This window comes from Balaenoptera borealis, assembly GCF_965194805.1.
Source record: "Balaenoptera borealis genome assembly, chromosome: 1".
NCBI lineage: Eukaryota > Metazoa > Chordata > Mammalia > Artiodactyla > Balaenopteridae > Balaenoptera > Balaenoptera borealis.
The window spans coordinates 106,203,153-106,223,237 of NC_138860.1; the positions used below are offsets into that span (position 1 = coordinate 106,203,153).

Below are 20,085 nucleotides of genomic sequence, written 5' to 3' on the forward strand. Positions count from 1 at the left end.
TAAATATCTATGGCTTACTAGGTAGGGTTTTTGTTATGCCATACATCTGTGTATTTCTCAATTTCTTTGCTTGGAACAGATTCATTAAATTCTATTAAATACCCAAAAGGTATAAATCATGAAAAGTGGAAGGACTTTCAATAGGAGTTATTTTTCAGGAGCTTAGAAGTAGTTACGCCTGATGGTTTTATAATACCTGCAGTACGGCATTTTGCAGTGTACGGAATGCATTCACATACATTATCAGCTGATCCTTTGTGCAGAAGCTCCATGTGATTTTTGCTATTCTCAGCTTTGACCATGAACTAAAATTAGAACTAGGCTGACATTACATTTCACTTGGTTATGGTCTGACTGAGGATTTTAATCGTTCGGAGTCACACTGAAAACAGTTCTCCCAGCAATCCACTCCTAGTTGATACACTAACTTTGGGCATGTCAGCGTTTTCATCTACCGACTGTGGTAAGTATTTTTCAAAAACGTTTATTCCCACTCTTGACATATAAATAAATTGCTGTTGATGTTTTTACTGTGTCAGTATTTGCTGGAATGTACAACTAAAATTGGAATTGAATTTAAAAGTCTGTTGGAGGTTCATAGTCATTCAGGTAGTTGTCCTTCTCTGGAAGATTGATTTCCCCAGAAGTCAAGAAGTATTTCTTCTGAGATTGTATTTCTTTTGTTTTCTTTTGACTCTGGGAAGCTGACTCCTGAGTCATGTCACAGCCATGCCTACTTCACTGCCACGCGATGTGCTTTTCTGTTGTAGTAATCAAGGTAGAGAACACAATCCCATGCTGGAGGCAGACACACATATCACTACTGACTTGTTTTCCTCAAAGGGGCATTGGTCACTATTACAGAAAACAGATGGCTGACCTAAGTTTAATGGCAAACGAGGACATGAATGAGCACATGAATAGTTATATATGTCCAGTAAAATACACATTTACATGTAGATACTTGAGATTTTAAACTTTATTATTTGATAAATAACTACTTCAAACTTGCTTACATCTGAGATAATAAATTGTAACTGGACAGGGGGTTGGATTATTAGCATAAATATCCCAAGGTTTCTTGATGGCAAAAAAGATCTTGAAGATCTGTTTCTGTTTAAATTCTGCATGCATTGCTTAAAATAAGGACCTCCTCCTAATAATTTTCTGCGTATTGGCACTTATACATTCATCCTGAAATGTTAAACTTTTTCCCTCTGTAATATCAACACATTTTTCTCCCTCTCTCTGTCTCTGTCTTTCTTTCTCTCACACACACACTGCATACTTTTAGTTTAAAGAAATCAGTAATTTAGAGATTAATAATGAAAAGCAATATTATCCACCCCATTTCTATCACCCTAGAAGTAACTATTTTTTAAAATAGATCTTTACTGGAGTATAGTTGCTCCACAATACTGTGTTAGTTTCTGTTGCACAGCAAAGCGACTCAGCCATATGCATACACATGTCGCCATATCCCGTCCCTCTTGAGCCTCCCTCCCATCCTCTCTATTCTACCCCTCTAGGTCATCGCAGAGCACAGAGCCGATCTCCCTGTGCTATGCTGCTGCTTCCCACCAGCCAACTATTTTACATTCAGTAGTGTATATATGTCGATGCTACTCTCACTTTGCCCCAGCTTTGCCCTCCCACCCCATGTCCTCAAGTCCATTTTCTATGTCTACCTCTTTATTCCTGTCCTGCCCCTAGGTTCATCAGTACCTTTTTTTTTTTTAATTCCATATATATGCGTTAGCATACGGTATTTGTTTTTCTTTCTGACTTACTTCACTCTGTTATGACAGACTCTAGGTCCATCCACCTCACTACAAATAACTCAATTTCGTTTCTTTTTATGGCTGAGTAATATTCCATTGTATATATGTGCTACATCTTCTTTATCCATTCATCTGCCGATGGACACTTAGGTTGCTTCCATGTCCTGGCTATTGTAAATAGTGCTGCAATGAACATTGTGGTACATGTTTCTTTTTGAACTATGGTTTTCTCAGGGTATATGCCCGGTAGTGGGATTGCTGGGTCATATGGTAGTTCTATTTTTAGCTTTTTAAGGAACCTCCATACTGTTCTCCATAGTGGCTGTATCGATTTACATTCCCACAAACAGTGCAGAAGGGTTCCCTTTTCACCACACCCTTCCCAGCATTTATTGTTTCTAGATTTTTTGATAATGGCCATTCTGACTGGCGTGAGGTGATACCTCATTGTAGTTTTGATTTGCATTTCTTTAATAGTTGATGTTAAGCATCTTTTCATGTGCCTCTTGGCCATCTGTATGTCTTCCTTGGTGAAATGTCTATTTAGGTCTTCCACCCATTTTTTAACTGGATTGTTTGTTTTTTTGATATTGAGTTCCATGAGCGGCAATGTGTATTTTGGAGATTAATCCTTTGTCTGTTGTTTCATTTGGTAATATTTTCTCCCATTCTGAGGGTTGTCTTTTTGTCTTGTTTATGGTTTCCTTTGCTGTGCAAAAGCTTTTAAGTTTAATTAAGTCCCATTTATTTATTTTTGTTTTTATTTCCGTTACTCTAAGAGGTGGGTCAAAAAAGATCTTGCTGTGGTTTATGTCAAAGAGTGTTTTTTCCTATGTTTTCCTCTAAGAGTTTTATAGTGTCTGGTCTTACATTTAAGTCTTTAATCCTTTTGGAGTTTATTTTTGTGTATGATGTTAAGGAGTGTTCTAATTTCATTCTTTTACATGTAGCTGTCCAGTTTTCCCAGCACCACTTATGGAAGAGGCTGTCTTTTCTCCATTGTATGTTCTTGCCTCCTTTGTCGTGAAGTAACCATTTTAACTATTTCAGGATTAGTTTTCAGTGGTTATCTCCATAATACATTTTTATTTTCCAAAGGCAGTTATGCTGTGTCTTCTCAGCTTTAGACATTATCTATGGAGTTTCATTATGAAAGATGACGCTTAAGTTCACTTTCACCCCCATAGAGTTATATCCCTATTTTAATTTCTCTTTTGATTGTCTTATAACTTAAATACTTAAATCTCTATTTCTTGTTCCATAAAGTATAGACAGTATCTCTTGACTCCCCTACCCTCTACTTCCCCATTTCCTTCTTCCACATTCTATTAAAAGTAGTTTTATTTTTATATTTTCAAGATGTACCACATTTATTACATTCTGGTTTTTAGCCATAAATAAGTCTGCTTTTTCATGGGTTGATTTATGTCAAAAAGTTGATTTTCATCATTCAAAAAAGAAACTTCATACCCTTAGCAATCACTCCTATTTCCCCCTCTGCAAAGCCCCTGGTTATCACTAATCTATTTTCTTTCTTCATGGATTTGCCTATTCTGGACATTTCATGTAAATGGGATTACACAGTTTGTGGTATTTTGTGTCTGGCTTCTATCAGCATAATTTTACTCAAAATTTCTCCGTGATGTAGCATGTATCAGTGCTTTGTTCCTTTTTGTGCCAGAGTAACATTCCATTGTATGCATACACCACATTTTGTTTGTCCATTCGTTAGTTAATAGCCGTTTGTTTTCCACTTTAGGGCTCTTAAGAATAATGCTACTATCAACATTCATGTACAAGTTTTTGTGTGAACATATATTTTCATTTGTCTTGAGTATAAACCTAGGAGTGATCTTTTTCTTTTTTGTACTTTCCATTTTTTTCTATCTTTATGTTTCAGGTGTGCCTTTTGTAAACAATACACAGGATTTTGTCTTTTATTCAACTGGACAATCTTTGTTTATTAGCCTGGAGCATTTATTAATCAGGAAAGCGTAAATGATAATCACGATGAGATATCATTTTATGCAGTAGTGTATTGGTGAGGATATACATTGATGGGGACCCTTATACAGTTGTAGTAAGAGTATAAATGGGCATAATCATTTTGGAGAACAATTGGGCTCTATCTTATAAATTTGAACAGTCACACACACAGTGATCTAGCAATTCTAGTCCTGGGTATATACTCAATAGGAATAATACCACTTGAGCAACAAGAAGATAAGAACAGGAATTTGAGAAACAGTATTACTCATAATACAATAGAAACAATAAAAGTAGAGACAATAGAGACAATAAAAGTACCCATGTCATGATATTTTTATGAGAATTATTTAGTGAAATATGGCATGTAAAGTGCATAAAATAGTTTTGGGAACATGGAATGTGTTCAGTAAAAAACTATTATGATCATTGTGGTACTCAGTAAACATTCTGAAACACTACTGTTTTTCTCTCTGGTACAATCAGGCCCTTTCTGAGATGGCATCTGTGATTCAGCTATTCAAAATTTAATGAAGTTGGTGACTCTGTGACAATGTGGAGAAGTCATGTCAGAAAATGTGGTTTGTACTGGGGCTGTCAATTCTTTAAAGGAAGTTTGGGAGAAAAGAATAAAGAAATACAATGAAGACCTGAAGCGAGAGAAGGAATTTCAACTAAAGTATGCTATAACATGTTTATTATCTTGAATTAGCAAAAATTCATAACATCCTTATTATTAAAAATAGTATTTATTAAATGCCTATTATTGAATTTGATAGAGGTTTCTGTTTACTGAAAACCCAAAATATAACTAAAGGAAGCACCTGACAATTAAGTGTGGCCATGTGATGGGGGCCACAAAAAATACAAGTGTCTGTAAGTGAAAATAGTAGTTGCCCTAGGAGTCTGTTCAACTTTCATCAAAGTTTGATTAGTATCATTTAGTCTACTTTTCAGAGATTGTTTGTTCAACATTATATTCCCTAGGATCTAAAACAACAACTGGCAGTAGAAGGTACGGTAGATTCTCACCTATTTAAATAACTGTGAGTTCCAGCCAGGGCCCCTGTGGATCACCTGATTCCTCTATTTGGGCTATACTTAAATAGTTCGGCTCTCACTTCCTCTGCCTTATTGATACCAACCTACCTTCCTCATTGGATATCTCCAAATTATCCTACTACTCTTGCAAGGATAGCCCCTTTCCTCATAGATTCCATGTAGCTCCCTTCAGTTATCATTTGTTAGGTCTCTTTCTAAACATTAAATGGTCTTGCAATAGGTACAAATATCAAACCATTATATTGTACATCTAGAACTAATATAATGTTATATGTCAGTTATACCTCATTTAATAAAATGGTCTTGTGTCAGCAAATAACAGAAAACTCAACTAAAAATGGCTTAAACAATAAGGAAGTCCTGAGGTAAGGCAATTCCAAAGCTTCAACAGTATTAAAGACTCAGCTTCTTTTTATCAGTGTGTCAGTTTGGTCCTCAGGTTAGCTTCTCTCAGTGTCACAGGATGACTGGTATACTTCCAGGCATCACAGCCAGGCATCATTACGTTATCAGAAGAGCAGGAATTATTTATTTCTGTATCTTCTTTAAGAATGAGAAAACCTTTCTGAGGTCTCCATCAAACTTCTCCTTCACCTCTCATTGGCCAGAATTGGGTCATTAGTACACCCCTAATCCAATTACCTTCCAGGGAAATGAGATTGTATGATTGGTTTAGACAAATTAAGATTTATACTTGGGTAACTTGGAGGAAGTGTAAACACTTAGAAATAACTGGCATTCTCCCAGCAAAGAAGAGGGCTGGCACAGCACTCCACTGAGTCACACGTTCAGGCTTTTATCTTGTTGCTCAACTGTGCATAGTCTCCATTCCTTTAGGAATGGACTTTAGTCACCTCATGGCCCCAAATACATAGATACACCAACTGTGGCCAATGTACTTGATTCCAGCCAGCAGGAAGTTGCACACATTACTATTTCTGCTAACATCTCACTAGCCAAAGCTTCATATGACCCATACCTAGCTGCAAAGGAGGATGGCTAAATGAAGTCTTGTGCCCAGTTAAATTTAGAGGATCTGTTACTGAGGAAGAAGAGGAGTAACAGATACTGGGGAATGATAAGCAGTCTCTGCCACACATAGGTGATATTATTTTCTCCATTTTAAAGATGGAAAACCTGAAGGATAGGCCTAGGTAACTTGTCAAAGATCGCACGGCTATTAAATGTGGAACTGGTATTCACTTGTATTCGTACCTAAGCAATGTGACTCAGTAAGCTTATATTCACCTTAGGTCTTAAATTTCCCTAGACTGAAATATGTAAAACTACTCTTATGACACATATTATGTTTATATTATACAATTATGACAAACTTGACTCAAGTACTCTTTTTTAAAAAAAATTTATTGAAGTATAGTTGATTTACAATGTTGTATTAATTTCTACTGTACAGCAAAGTGACTCAGTTATATGTATATATATATATATTTTTTATATTCTTTTCCATTATGGTTTATCACAGGCTATTAAATATAGTTCCCTGTGCTATACAATAGGACCTTGTTGTTTATCCATCCTATATATACTAGTTTGCATCTGCTAATCCCAAACCCCACCCCGCCCTTGGCAACCACAAGTCTGTTCTCTGTTCTCTATTGACTCGAGTACTCTTATAAATCCTATCCACTTTTTAAAAAACTGTGGTCAGAAATCACGAGTTGGTTCTAAACTCTTGAATTTCACCTGTTATATGTGTCTAGTTAAGAATCATTTAATTTCAGCAGCTTCAAGTTTTCTCTATACAAAACAGGCAAGGGGTAAAAATGTAATCTAATGCTTCTTCTCTCAGCTAAAAGTGGCTAAAGATTTAGCTCAAAAAGCCTTAAGTTTAAACAGAAATTGTTCTGTCTTTGGATGCCAAGCTGCCTTGAAGAAAGCAAGCACTTGGGTAAGAGTTGGTATAACAACATTGGAGAAAGTCTTTAGACTATAATAAAAGGGTTTTAGAGGAGGTAGAAAATTTCTGTTCAAAACTTTGAAAGAACATCAAGCTTAAAATAAACAGTGTAGGCATTATAGAATACTAGAGCTAGAAGAGACCTTAGATATTACTTAATCCAAACCCCATGTTTTATCGGCAAGGTCCTTAGAGGTGAGATGTCTTGCCCATGGTCACCAAATTAAGTGATACATTCTGGACTTAGATCATAGTAATACAGAGCCAGAAAGAATTAATGAATCATTTAAGAGATGGAAATAAACTTGTTTAATAATAGTTAGCCTCACTCATTAAGGACAGAGCTTTTTGTATCCACAATGTCCAGCATAGTATTTGGCATATAATGGGTGCTTGATGAATTCTTTAATTGAAATTAAATGTGAGGGAATAACACACTTCATTGCCCATCATTAAATCTTGCTCTGAAATACATATATTTCAGTGAGTAATGAGTAATTAATAATCATTATGTCTACTGTTTAAATAGTTCTATTTTTATAAAACTTGGTGTAACTGAATAGATGGCAGTATATATTTTGTCTCACTTAACCACACCTATTGGAAGCTTAGCTGTTCAGTCTAGAAGGCTACACATAGCCATTGCCACAGTGCACTTGTTAGCAGATTAGTTAACTTTCAGACAAGCAGTGGATGAAACTACGCAGACTCCATAGAAATGTTTTGCAAACACAAACATATATAGACAGCAAATATTATACTTTTAGAGATATTTGGTTTTCAGTTAATTAAGATAAAATCCTCACTGAAGATCAGTTAATACGCAGAATTGCTAAGAATATATATTAACTCTTAGATGTCAAGAGAATTTTGGCAAATAAATATTCAAGTTAATTAAACCTATCTTCTTTGATGATTGCTTATATTTCTTTATTATGTATCATTCTAATAGGCTAAAAGTGCAAAATTTCAATTCTAAACTTATTCTTTATTTTTCATACATGAAAAATTTCTAGTATAGAAATAGAAAACCATCTGCAACCTTTTGTTAGTCATTTTTATAAGCTTGACATTATGTATGTTTGCTATGAACCAAAAATCAACAGGATGTGCTCTAGAATTTTGTGTATTTTTATATCTGAAAAACTAAATCTGGATATAATAGAATATAGTAATATACAATTTAACTCTGAAGTTGAACTATATCATTTGCAAGTCTTTAAAACATTTTTAATTAAATATCTATGGATTAGATATTTAATAAATGCAAGTCAAAACAACAGTGAGGTACCACTTCACACCCCTAGGATAGCTATGATCAAAAAGATGGACACTGGGTTTCCCTGGTGGCACAGTGGTTAAGAATCCGCCTGCCAATGCAGGGACATGGGTTCGAGCCCTGGTCCGGGAAGATCCCACATGCCACGGAGCAAGTAAGCCCGTGCGCCACAACTACTGAGCCTGCATGCTACAACTACTGAAGCCCACGTGCCTAGAGCCTGTGCTCCACAGCAAGAGAAGCCCCCGCAATGAGAAGCCCGCGCACCACAACAAAGAGTAGCCCCCGCTCGCCCCAACTAGAGAAAGCCCGTGCGCAGCAACGACGACACAATGTAGCCAAAAATAAAATAAATAAATAAATAAATAAATAAATAAATTTTTTTAAAAAAAGAAATGTGACATAAAAAAAAGATGGACACTAACAAATGTTGGCAAAGATGTGGCGCAATCAGAACCCTCATACACTGCTGGTGGGAAGGTAAAATGAGGCAATCAATTTGGACAAAGTTTGGCAGTTTTAAAAAAGTTAAACATCGAGTTACGAAACGACCCAGCAATTCTACTCCTAGGAATACACAAACTCAAGAGAAAACATAAGTCTACCCCAAAATTTGTACATGAATGTTCATAGTAGCATTATCCAGAATAACTAAAAAATGGAATTGACCCAGATGTCCATCAGCTGATGAAAGGATCAACAAAATTTGGCAGAATATTATTCTTCTATAAAAAGGAATGAAGTACTGATACACGTTACAGCATGCATAAACTTTGGATAAAACTATGCTACATGAAAGAAGCCAGACACAGAAGACCACATATTATATAATCCCTTTTATATGAAATGTCCAGATTAGGCAAATATAGAAAAGATAGAGATAGAAAGTAGAGATAAAGAAAGATAGACATAGAGATAGAAAGTAGATTATTGGTTGCCAGGGGCTGGGGGAGGGAGGAATGGGGAGTGACTTCTAAGGGCATGGGGTTTCTTTTTGAGTGCTGAAAATGTTTTGGATCAGGTAGTGGTGATGGTTGCACAGCTCTGTGAATATATGAAAAAATACTGAATTGTATACTTTAAAAGGATTTTTATGGTATGTGGATTATATCTCAATAAAGCTGTTACAAAAACATCTATGGAGAGTTATGATACTTTTCAAAAACTTAAAAATAGGGCATTTATCATATTAATCATATTTATAATTCTTGAAAACTAAATTCTTGTCTGATTTCCAAACACTATCAATCAATTGGTTGTTTTTGATGGGTCACTTTTTCATACAAAAGTGAATGCTACCTATGTCATTACTTGTGAACTAAAATGATTTCCTGGTCTCCTAGGCTAGTGGGAATCTGGGAAGAACGAGTGAGCTTAACCAAGCTAAGAGAAAAGGTCACCAGGGAAGACGGAAGGGTCATTTTGAAGATAGAAAAAGAGGAATGGAAGGTAAGCTTTATAGAAGTAATATTTGATTTTTTATATTTCGCATTTTGTGGGAGAGTTGAGAGAACGATTCTTAAATTATGTGCTTAAGTCTGGAATAGTTAGGAATTCTAATTTTAATAATGTACCAAATGAATTTGGGCAACATGAACTGAAAATTAATGTAACTTCACAACTTTTTATTGCAAAACTTCAACCAGTGTGCTTTAACTCTGCCTAAATTTAAGTCATTTGTAATATTTCTCCCACTAATCCTTCTAATAAGCAATTTCTCATTTTCCATAAAAAGGTGACCATCTGCTTAACAAAAATCGTGTAGCTTTTTCAAAGCAAATGCTCAATTAAAAGCAGCAGAAGGTGTTTTAAATAAAGCTTTGGCCTTAAAGTAAAAAAACAAAAAAGGAAATGCTCAGTTAAAACTTCACAAAATGGAAATGTATATTAATTTTTTTCTTAGGTCCACAACCAGATTCACATTATCTCCTTTCTCTCTTTCCCTCTCTTTCTCTCTCTCACACACACACACACACAAACATAGTTGCTTATTTACATTAGGCCTACTCTAATTTTGACAAGGGCCACCTCTATCCCTTGAGTCAGTGTTTGTTTTCATACATATCGGTATATTTAGCTAGGGGGTAGCTCCTTTATTTTGTCTTTTGGCTACTTTAGGCTGAAAGGGAAAAGGCATAGAGTTCAGAATAGTTGAAACTTTTAAAATTCTTAAATTAAAAGAAAATCTGCTTAAAAAAACTAAACTATTTCAAAACAGAATGGGAAGTTTGAATTGATTAGAATGATCTGTTTCTCTATAATTTCAATTAGCCACCATATTCTCATGTTCAAACATATGTACTCTAGTTAAGCCTAATAAAATAGAATCTTTAGAACACAGCTCTATGTGTGTGCAATATTGACTGAAATATGTTATTTTCGTTTATGTTATTACGATTGGGGTTTGAAGGTTTAGCACCCGCCAAAAAAGGAAAGTTCTTAAAACTTAGAAGTAGCACAAAGTATTTGGAAATATAACCCATTAAAGAAAAAATATTCCTAAGTTCTTTTACAAATCAAATAGTATCTCTACAGTCATATTTCTGTATGGCATGATACTAAAATAATTTAAGTAATATAGTAACTCTTTCATTTTTTTTACTTGAGTTTAGACCCTCCCTTCTTCTCTAGTAAAACTAAATCAGCTACAGGAATGGCAACTTCATAGAACTGGCTTGGTGAAAATTCCTGAATTCATTGGAAGATTCCAGAACCTTATTGTGTTAGATTTATCTCGAAACACAATTTCAGAAATACCTCGAGGAATTGGTAAGGAAAATTGCTTTTATTCCTGTGTTTTTCACTGAGAATTTTTTTTTGATACATGGAATAAAGATCTCATCTTTATATAGTCCTGAATCTTAAAATTTTAAACATCTAGTCTAAACTGAAGCTTCCAGGGAATTCAAGCTTCTGGATTTACTGAGGTGATTCAAGATGAGATTTCAACGCAAGAGAAGTCTCTTTGGAAATAATATTGTGTAGATTTTGGAAACAATATTGTTGGTTTGGTTATTCCTCCTAGAAGGGAACAAATTGAAGACAAGAAAGAAAATTAGAGAAAATTCCTTAAATGAGGAAAAAAAAATCCCCCAATGGAAAACCGGTCAGGATATAGTATAGATAAAACAGAATGAAAAAAATATTTTTGTCTAAAGCACTGATAAATCACCAGCTCTTTATCTGAAGAAGGGGCAGGGACACACACTGGGAAAAGGGAAGAGCCTAAGTGTGAATTTGCCAGTATGAAACGGGCAAGTAAGTTATGCTGTAATACTTAATAACTGGAAACATTATTGTATATCCCTCTGCTCTTTATTGTGTATTATTTTTCTGTAGGACTGCTCACTAGACTTCAGGAACTGATTCTTAGTTACAACAATATCAAAACTGTCCCCAAGGAACTAAGTAACTGTGCCAGCTTGGAGAAACTTGAACTTGCTGTTAACAGAGATATATGTGATCTTCCACAAGAGGTCAGAATGATATAAATACCTATGATTTTATTTTCCTTCTACTAGTGGTTTACTTCTCCACTGCGTGATCATTAAAAATAACACTGATGGAAAAATGCTATAAATTTTATTTCAGAAAATATTTAGTGAAAACCATTTCCTATTATTATAAAGCATGTTTTTAATTAGAGATTTATTTAGCATAAAAAGCTATTTCTATTATTGTCACAGTACTGACATCATTAGTTGACTAGACTGTGATCTCCTTGAAGGCCAGAGTGAGAATCTTACTTATTTCAATTCCCAGAACTGAAGGCACAGCCTAGGTTGTAGATGTTACTTAATGCCTATTGAATGAATAAATGATAATCATAAAGCACAGACAATGTGGTGATAGAAAAACTCTTTTATTAGTTAGTTTTTGTAGGTGATCAGCTTTTGAGATAGAGGTAAAGTAAAAAGACATGAATTCTTCAGTTTAGGAAAAGTGTTTGCTAGCTTCCTAGGCTCTACCAAGTAAAGCAAGGCAGTGGGCTTGGAAAGCCCTCAAACTTTGATTTGGTATGATATCTTGTTCTTGGTAAGACCAAACTGATCATAGAGATACAGACATTCCTATTATTTTTCAAGCATATTTAAGGCTCTTAGAATCAGCAAAGGAAATTTCCATGGTGCTTTGCCTTGAAAACAATGATTTTGCAAGATAAAAGTTAAGAAAAATAATAAAACTCAAAATAAAAGACTATTCTCCTTTCCTACTTTATCTTGGTAAGAATGTCACTTTCCTCCCCAAATCAGTAAACATGCACCAATTATTGTTGCTCTTGCCAGTAAAACATAGTTTCTATAGCTATATCCATCTGATCTTATAATAGTTCAGTTTAGTGAAATGTATACACTTGATTATGATGAAAATCATGATCACAGGGACAATTTCTTTATACCTAAAAGAGGGCCAATAAACATTTTATTTCTAATTTTTAATTATTGTGATTTTGTTTCTAGCTTTGGTTCTGTCACTAAAAAGCTATGTGAATTTGGGCATGTCTATTAACCTGTCTTTACCTTAATGTCTTTACTTAAAGAAATACGTTTTACAGGAACAAATAGTGAACTGAGATCTTGAGCCTGGAATTATTTCCAAGTGTGGCCTTTAAGTAGCTGTGTGGCCTTGAACACACCACTTTACATAACTAGGTCTCAATTTTCACTTATGCAAAATTAAGACTTAGATTATAATGGTTTTAATATCTTTCTTCAAGCTTTTAAAACCAAAGGGCTCTAGTCCCACTGAGAAATCTGCAACAGGAGACTTAGCTCTCAGTCATTAAACTGCACACACTGTAACACACAAACAAATTTATGCTAATGTAAAAACAATCTTTTTATACACTATTCTGAATCATTTGAAAATTTTAAAAGTCTGATGACAAGTTTTGAAAAGTGTTTTATTCATGACGAATTATAAAGCTAGAGAAATATCGGCTACTAAATGGAAAACTGCTTTTTTGCATTACCCATAAAACACTATATTTGTGCATTTTTTGAGGTGTTAAAGGTGTGGAATGAATCTGAATGTGCCCTGAGATAGAAATAAAACATAGAACTTGCCTAGCTAAATGGAGAGTCTTTTGTAAAAGTTAACTAAATTCTTACATTTTGAAATGTTCACTACAGCGGAAAGAGAAATTTAGACATTTTGCAGCTTTAGGTCCACGAAAACTTGAGTGCACATCATAGCTCCATCATTTCTAGTCACATGGCCTCTCTAAACCATTTTGTCCATAAAAGGGAAAAAAGGTACTCACCTCATAAAGTTGATGAATAAACTAGAGCTATATGTATCAATGTGAATACATATAAAGACTGATATTGAGAGAAAAAAGCAAGTTAAAGAAAGATAAGTACAGTATCATCATCTTTAAATAAAATTCAAAAACATAAAAAGATAATTTTGTTTATGAAAAATACACATAATAGTAATATAGAGAGAGAACTATATAGAAAACATATATTTATGTATAGTAATAAAAACATTTTAAAAATGCATGGGAATAATAGATACCAAATTCAGGATAGAGTTATCTTTAAAGAGGAAGAAGGGAGAAGTACATTGAGGGGAGTCATATTGATATATTTGTTTTCTTAAGCTGAGCACACTGGTGTTGTTATATAGTCTTAATAAATTTTTTATTGATGTTTTCAGTTAAAAAATAGAATTACCAAACAGTAAATTCTATGACTGAGATAACGTATGTAAAGCATCAGGCACAAAGAAAGGGGGTTAACAAGAGTAACTATTATTCTGAAGTTTGGGTTTTCCCAAGAAAATCTCGACTACTAGATAAAAGGAAAACATATGTTTACTCCCAGAAAGGAAAAAAAAAAGCTTCTGCCAGGCAGGTGCTATAAGCCCTGGAGCTTGGTTATTTTGGGAGATAAGTTTTCTTTGAATAGATGAACTTTCTATGAGAGTTTTTCATTTATCTGGAGGTTATTTAGCATTATTGTTATCTCAAATTTGTTGTGGACTGCTGTGACTAAATAAAGTGCAAGCATCATGTAGACAATCCTTGATGGGATATATCTCCTGTACCATTGTGAGTGTGCTAGTAGCTTACATTGTGGACATTTATTTTGAAAAACCTTGCCTTCCTCTTCAGCTCAGCAATTTGTTAAAGCTTACGCACCTTGATTTGAGTATGAACCACTTTACTACTATCCCTCCTGCTGTGTTGAACATGCCTGCCCTTGAGTGGCTTGATATGGGAAGCAACAGACTTGAACAACTTCCTGATACTATAGAAAGGTAAAGTAAATAAATTTTTTTGCTACCAAGAGATGTGTTGAAGCTCTCTATGATAAATAAGAAAGAATAAACAAAACACAGGGGACCCCAAACATAATCAATCACAATAGATCCATTTAGTTCCAAATAATTTATGCTACTTTTTAACAGAATATATTCATGTACTCCAAATTAAAAAAAAAAAGGGTTTTGAGGAACTCCCTGGTGGTCCAGTGGTTAGGACTCAGCGCTTCCACTGCAGAGGGTCGGGTTTGATTCCTGGTCAGGGAACTAAGATCCCACAAGCCACGTGGTACAGCCAAAAAAAGAAAAGGGGGGGCCGCGGGTTTGGGAGAGAAGAACTGGCTGACTTCAACAAATTGACAAGAATAGGCCACAACAATAACAACATTGCTTAGTGCATGCCAGGCACTTCTGTGCACTTTAAAAACATATTGAGGAAACTAATGTAGAGATGATAGTAAATTGCTCAAGATCACAGTTAGTAAGTGTGCCAGTTAGGATTTGAACCCAGGCACCCTGGCCCCAGAGTCCATGCTGTTAACCATTATGCATACTTGCCTTGCCCTAAATGGGCATATTAATAATTTCTGAGTTTCCTCTTAAGACTCTAATTCAGATTAGATAGCATTTTAGCAGTTCTTCTGCAAGAAATCCTATGAGAATAGTGAAGAATTCTAGAATACATTGATTTAATTTCTACCACTACATGATAAGAGCTATACTGTAGATAGAGATTAACTCCCTTGTTATAGTTTCCCTAAAATCAGGTAATGTGAAGTCAGTTAACTCAATAGGTATACTGATTAAAGGAGTTGTTATACAAGATGCCATTTAAAAAAATTTTGGGTTAATAAGAACCAGGGTTTTCATATTATATGTGATTAATCACAGAAACCTCTTAATTCTTCAGAATGCAAAGTCTACACACATTATGGCTCCAACGGAATAAAATAACATGCTTGCCAGAAACAATCAGCAATATGAAAAATCTGGGTACTCTTGTTCTCAGCAACAATAAACTGAAAGATATTCCAGTGTACATGGAAGAGATGACCAATCTAAGGTAAAAGTTGTAGACACAGAACTGACATGTTCCTTTCTGGCTGCAGAACAAAGTAATATAAAGAAATTGTTATTAACAGATTTGAGTTCTCATTCACATAAATGAATACATTTAAAAATCTTTTCCAACTTTGAAATTCTATAATTTATAAATAGGATTAATATAATACTGGTCTAAATTATTCAAGAAAGAATCCTTGAAACTTAAGCCGTACTGGGATTTATCAGCTTTAAGGAATGCCCTGTGTTGGTGACATTTTCCTGAAAATCATCTTTATAACTGCTAACAAACTTTATCCATGATATGAAAACCAAAACCATAAGAATAGTGATTATTTTCCTCCTAAATAACTACAAATGGACAAGGCGATTATGTTAGAGGTAAATATAACTTTTTACTAAGTTAATTACTAACAGAACTTCCCTCAAATAACTTCTAAAACTTAATTTCCTGACAGTGAGCATAAGACGTGAGAATTCACACCAAATCCCACAACTTTCATAACAAAATCATTCACTTACTTATTCAGCAACTACTGAGCCTTGTACTAGATGGTGACGATACAATGATAGATAAGACATGCTTTATAAAATATGCAGAAAATTTAAGTTCATAGCATTAATTGTATATTTGAGATGCATTAGGGTTGCTCTTGGAAGTTTAAGTGTACCACATTAAACATATGCTATGGACTAATAGTTGCTTTTACAAGCTTGGAAAATAAGCTGTCTAAAGCTAATATTTTTTTCCTCTAGGAAAGAAACTTAAAGATTCTTGGGATATATCACATCTCACCAAGATGTTCAGTTACTGAAACCAGTTAAAAAAAAAGAGTAATTTAGTATATTAACCACTTGATCTTTCTCCAGGAAAATAAATGTACACTTCTATGGCACCTATAAAAATACTGTTTTTTGGTGAACTGCTAGGTTTGTCAACTTCCGAGACAACCCACTGAAATTGGAAGTAACACTTCCTCCCTGTGAAAGCATAGATGAGGAAGAGGAACGGGAATTATTCGGCCTTCAGTTTATGCACACATACATACAGGAGTCACGGAGAGCAGGTATGAGATTTGTATATAACACAGGTTAAAAATTCTTTTTAGTAGAGGAATGCATATATATATAAATTCCTTTATAGACTTTTCATTCCATCTTACCTTTTGTCAAATTCTGGTCTCTTAGTCAATATTGTTGAAGGAAAAAAAAGTGAAATTCTAATCTGTTCACGATTTTGATAAAGGCTTGGAGAGAAGGGTTCTAAAGATACTGAAAGTCTTTCAAGTAGAGTCAGGAAATAAACTTCTTTGGTCAAGCACTTGAAGCACGACCAAGTGAATGAAGATGTAATTCTTAAAGCTTCACTACCTCATTCTATCAGTTTGTCATATGTCAGTTTACTCATGAACAGTGCCTTCCCTGCCATTTCCTCTTTTTCTACAATCCACAAATAGCAAAAAGAAATATTTTGACTAGGAATGAAAAATATTTTGCTACTGTGCCTAGGAATGAAAAATATCAAGAGAACATAGATTTTTGCCAACAGTTAAAATGTGAGTTTTTGATATATAGATTTCACTTTTTTCTCTGGTAATTTAGAATTAAAACCTCTTTTTTGTTGTTTTTTTAACTAAGGAAGGAATGACTTTAACTTAACCCAAGATTAGGGGAAGAGGACAAAGAGCATAACTCTCTGTTAATAAAAAAAATAATAGAACTTCCGTGGTGGTGCAGTGGTTAAGAATCCGCCTGCCAATGCAGGGGACGTGGGTTCAAGCCTGGGTCTGGGAAGATCCCACATGCTGCGAAGCCACCGCAATGAGAATCATGTGCACCACAAGGAAGAGTAGCCCCCGCTCACCGCAACTAGAGAAAGCCTGTGTACAGCAACGAAGACCCAATGCAGCCAAAAATAAATAAAATATAAATTTTTAAAAAACAGCTTTATAAAAAAAATAATAAATAGTATAGTAATGGAAAACATGGTTTTATAATCACTAAACTGTGAAGAAGTTTTGAGTTAAAAGGTAGAATTTAGTTACCTCTTCAAACAGTTACTTTGAAGAGCAGGTATAATCTGAGCAAACAGATATGAAATTATTTTCAGCTGGAGAAAATATTTTTACCAACATCCAATGGAGGTCATTAGATCTGTTGTAGCAAGGTCACAGAAACAGTAACATGGAGGTTAGATTGGAGGAAGATATGTAAAAAAGCTGTAATAGTTTGGGGCCTAGGTTTGAAAAGTAGAGTATAAATATATAAAAGACAAGTAGGAGACAGAATTGATGACTGAATGAAGATGAGAAGAGGGAGGAGTCCAGGATGAATGTGTTTTTGGTTAGAGCAACTGGATGAATGGTGATGCTGAGATGGGGAAATGAAGTATAGAAGCTGGTTTGGTGGTAGACATGGAACATGAGCTTCAGTTTTAACAGTACATTTGATATATCTGTGGGACATGCAGGAAGAGGTAGTTGTGTAGATCAATCTAAAGTTCAAGGAGTTTGCTGAACCTGCAACTTCTGCAGGTCGAGAAACAGCTATATGCATATCCCATGCATTCACTGTCTCATGTAATCTTAAGGGAAATAAGCAAGGTTTGGGGAAAACAATAATCTTGGTCTACAGCTGGCATGTTGAAGAACAACCTTATCTTCCCATAGAGGACTTGGTATCATTGTCAGAAACATTCATTGGGCCACAGGACTCTATCAGTATAATTCTTGTGTGTGTGTGTATGTTTTATGAAATATAACAGAGATAATGCCTGTTGTAGGATAGCTTTTATTTCTGTGCATAAATTGTTGAATGAAGCAAAACAGATTGTATAACACAAATTAGTATTGCCTAACTGAGTAAAATCAGGTTAATTATTGAACGACGTATTGTTATCTTCATTTATGTTTTGATTTGGGGGCATGAGTAGCTAATTTAAACAAACTACCTTATTTTAATAATATTTGACATAGAACTTATAACAAGAGAAAAAAGGTTACAACTTAAACAGAGATAATAAAACCAAGTCTGCCTATTTCATTAAAAATATTATGAATTAGTACTATTAAAAACGGTTAATATTTATTGAGTACTTACTCCGTACTTAGAACTGTTCTAAGCATTTTAATGTGTTATTTCATTTAATGCTCATAACAACCCTGTGAGGTATTATTATTATCTTCATCACCCCCATTTTAAGCGGGGAATTGAGGCACAAAGAGATCAAGTAGTAGGGTTGGGATTTGAACCTAGGCAGTCTCATAAGACATGTAAGATTAAACTAAAGTAGAAAGGTCAGAAACTAAAAATGAGCTAGACTTCTAATTTATAATTAAGGTAATCATAGACCTACAAATAATAGTTACCTAAGAATATCATTATAATATCTATAATCAGTAATTCTGTATCTTTGTCTTGGCAAATGTACAATGATTAAGATAATTTTTACAAATAAGGCAGAAATAAACCAAGGATAAGATGAGGAAAAGACTAACAGTCTTACCATATGTTTGGTTTAATGTTTGCTTGTGCATAGAAACTGCTTATGAGCTAAATGAGGCCCGAAAGTGAGGTTTTTGGTATCATTATCTAATTTCTACTTTATTCCAAATTATTTTCCCGAACAGGAGAGAATATACTTATATTTGTTCTTGTATATGTAAAAATGACCTTTTAAAAGATATGACACCTAATTAACTTCAGAAGTTATTTGCAAATTTCAATTTAATTTGTGAATTAGGCTTAACAAGTATCTTTTTGGAAGTTCTCACTAGATAACTAATTAAAAAAATGAAGTGAAATAGTTTTTTTCCTTGAAAATATCTTTTTAGTTTTGGTGTCTGTCATGGACAAATTCTGATTGATAATATATAAACACAGGTATGGCTCTTGAAATCTGAAGGTGAATTCATTAATTGATTGTGAACATCTCTGAACTTGTTTGCAGCAGAAACAAATAATCACAATGAATTATTCTTTCCAGATCTGCCTGGACAAAAAAATCCATACATAAGCGAACTTCTCAGATTGGTCCTTGTTATAAACTGACAATTGATTATTACATCTTGAACTTGAAAAATAAAAAGTATTAAATAAAACCAAAGGAAAATAAGTTTCCAAAATTAATGCAAATAGAAAGTTAATGTGCTAGTTACATGTTGACATGTTATGTGTGTTTCAGGTAACCAAGTCAACTGCTCTACTACTTTACCAAACTCTATAAATGCTGATGGATAATATAATTCAAGATGTCCTGCTGAAGAGGATTACTTTGGGAATTTGGTGAATTCTCTAATGTTTGGACTTCTAAAGTAAAAAACAAAGCCATTACCAAAGTTCAACGAGGCCACATTTTTTAAAGTTCATATTATCTGCTATTTAAATTATATTTTCATGAATATAAAAATACAACTAAAAAAATTTTTTTGGTGGAAGACAGATGTTCAAAATTTCTTTTCCATTAAGCAGTTGTTTCTGGTGATGAAGAATGATTTGGTAGAGCAGTTAACAATACATTTTCCAAAGACACCAGAGGGTCTGTATAATACTGTAAAGCGGGACTGAATCCTTTCTGCTGTAAATAGTTGATTCGGCCTTGGTCAATCAGCAATTTACAAAGATGCCCTATTTTCTTCTTTTCTTCAACAGTAAGAAACCTAAATTGAACAAACACACACAACACATTGTTAAAATTCTGTAAAACCTTATGACAAATTATTTTAGTTAGT

General features: G+C 34.2%; 2 protein-coding genes across 10 annotated transcripts in view; one reads left to right on the forward strand and one right to left on the reverse strand.

The window, feature by feature from the left end:
* The first annotated feature begins 328 nt into the window (after positions 1-328).
* LRRC39 (leucine rich repeat containing 39) lies at positions 329-19,791 on the forward strand. 2 transcript variants are annotated; one of them, XM_082385866.1, is made up of 9 exons: positions 330-463; positions 4,254-4,446; positions 9,370-9,475; positions 10,639-10,795; positions 11,366-11,502; positions 14,145-14,290; positions 15,204-15,356; positions 16,286-16,422; positions 19,539-19,791. In XM_082385866.1, exons 2-9 carry the CDS (start codon positions 4,334-4,336, stop codon positions 19,592-19,594), a joined length of 1,005 nt encoding a protein of 334 aa, XP_082241992.1. In that variant the 5' UTR covers positions 330-463; positions 4,254-4,333; the 3' UTR covers positions 19,595-19,791. The 2 variants fall into 2 exon arrangements, with proteins under 2 accessions (XP_082241993.1, XP_082241992.1); XM_082385867.1 differs by lacking the exon at positions 15,204-15,356 and having other exon boundaries at positions 329-463.
* Positions 10,805-20,085, reverse strand: part of TRMT13 (tRNA methyltransferase 13 homolog) — a 32,500-nt gene continuing 23,219 nt past the window's right edge. For 4 of the 8 annotated variants that reach the window (XM_082385426.1, XM_082385423.1, XM_082385425.1 and 1 more), the window contains one exon: positions 19,817-20,013. In XM_082385426.1, coding sequence (XP_082241552.1) covers positions 19,818-20,013 — 196 coding nt within the window. In that variant the 3' untranslated portion in view covers position 19,817. Of the gene's footprint in view, positions 11,048-13,289; positions 13,348-18,125; positions 20,014-20,085 lie in introns of those variants that run through there. The other 4 variants (XR_014242620.1, XM_082385421.1, XM_082385427.1 and 1 more) reach the window with 3 other exon arrangements.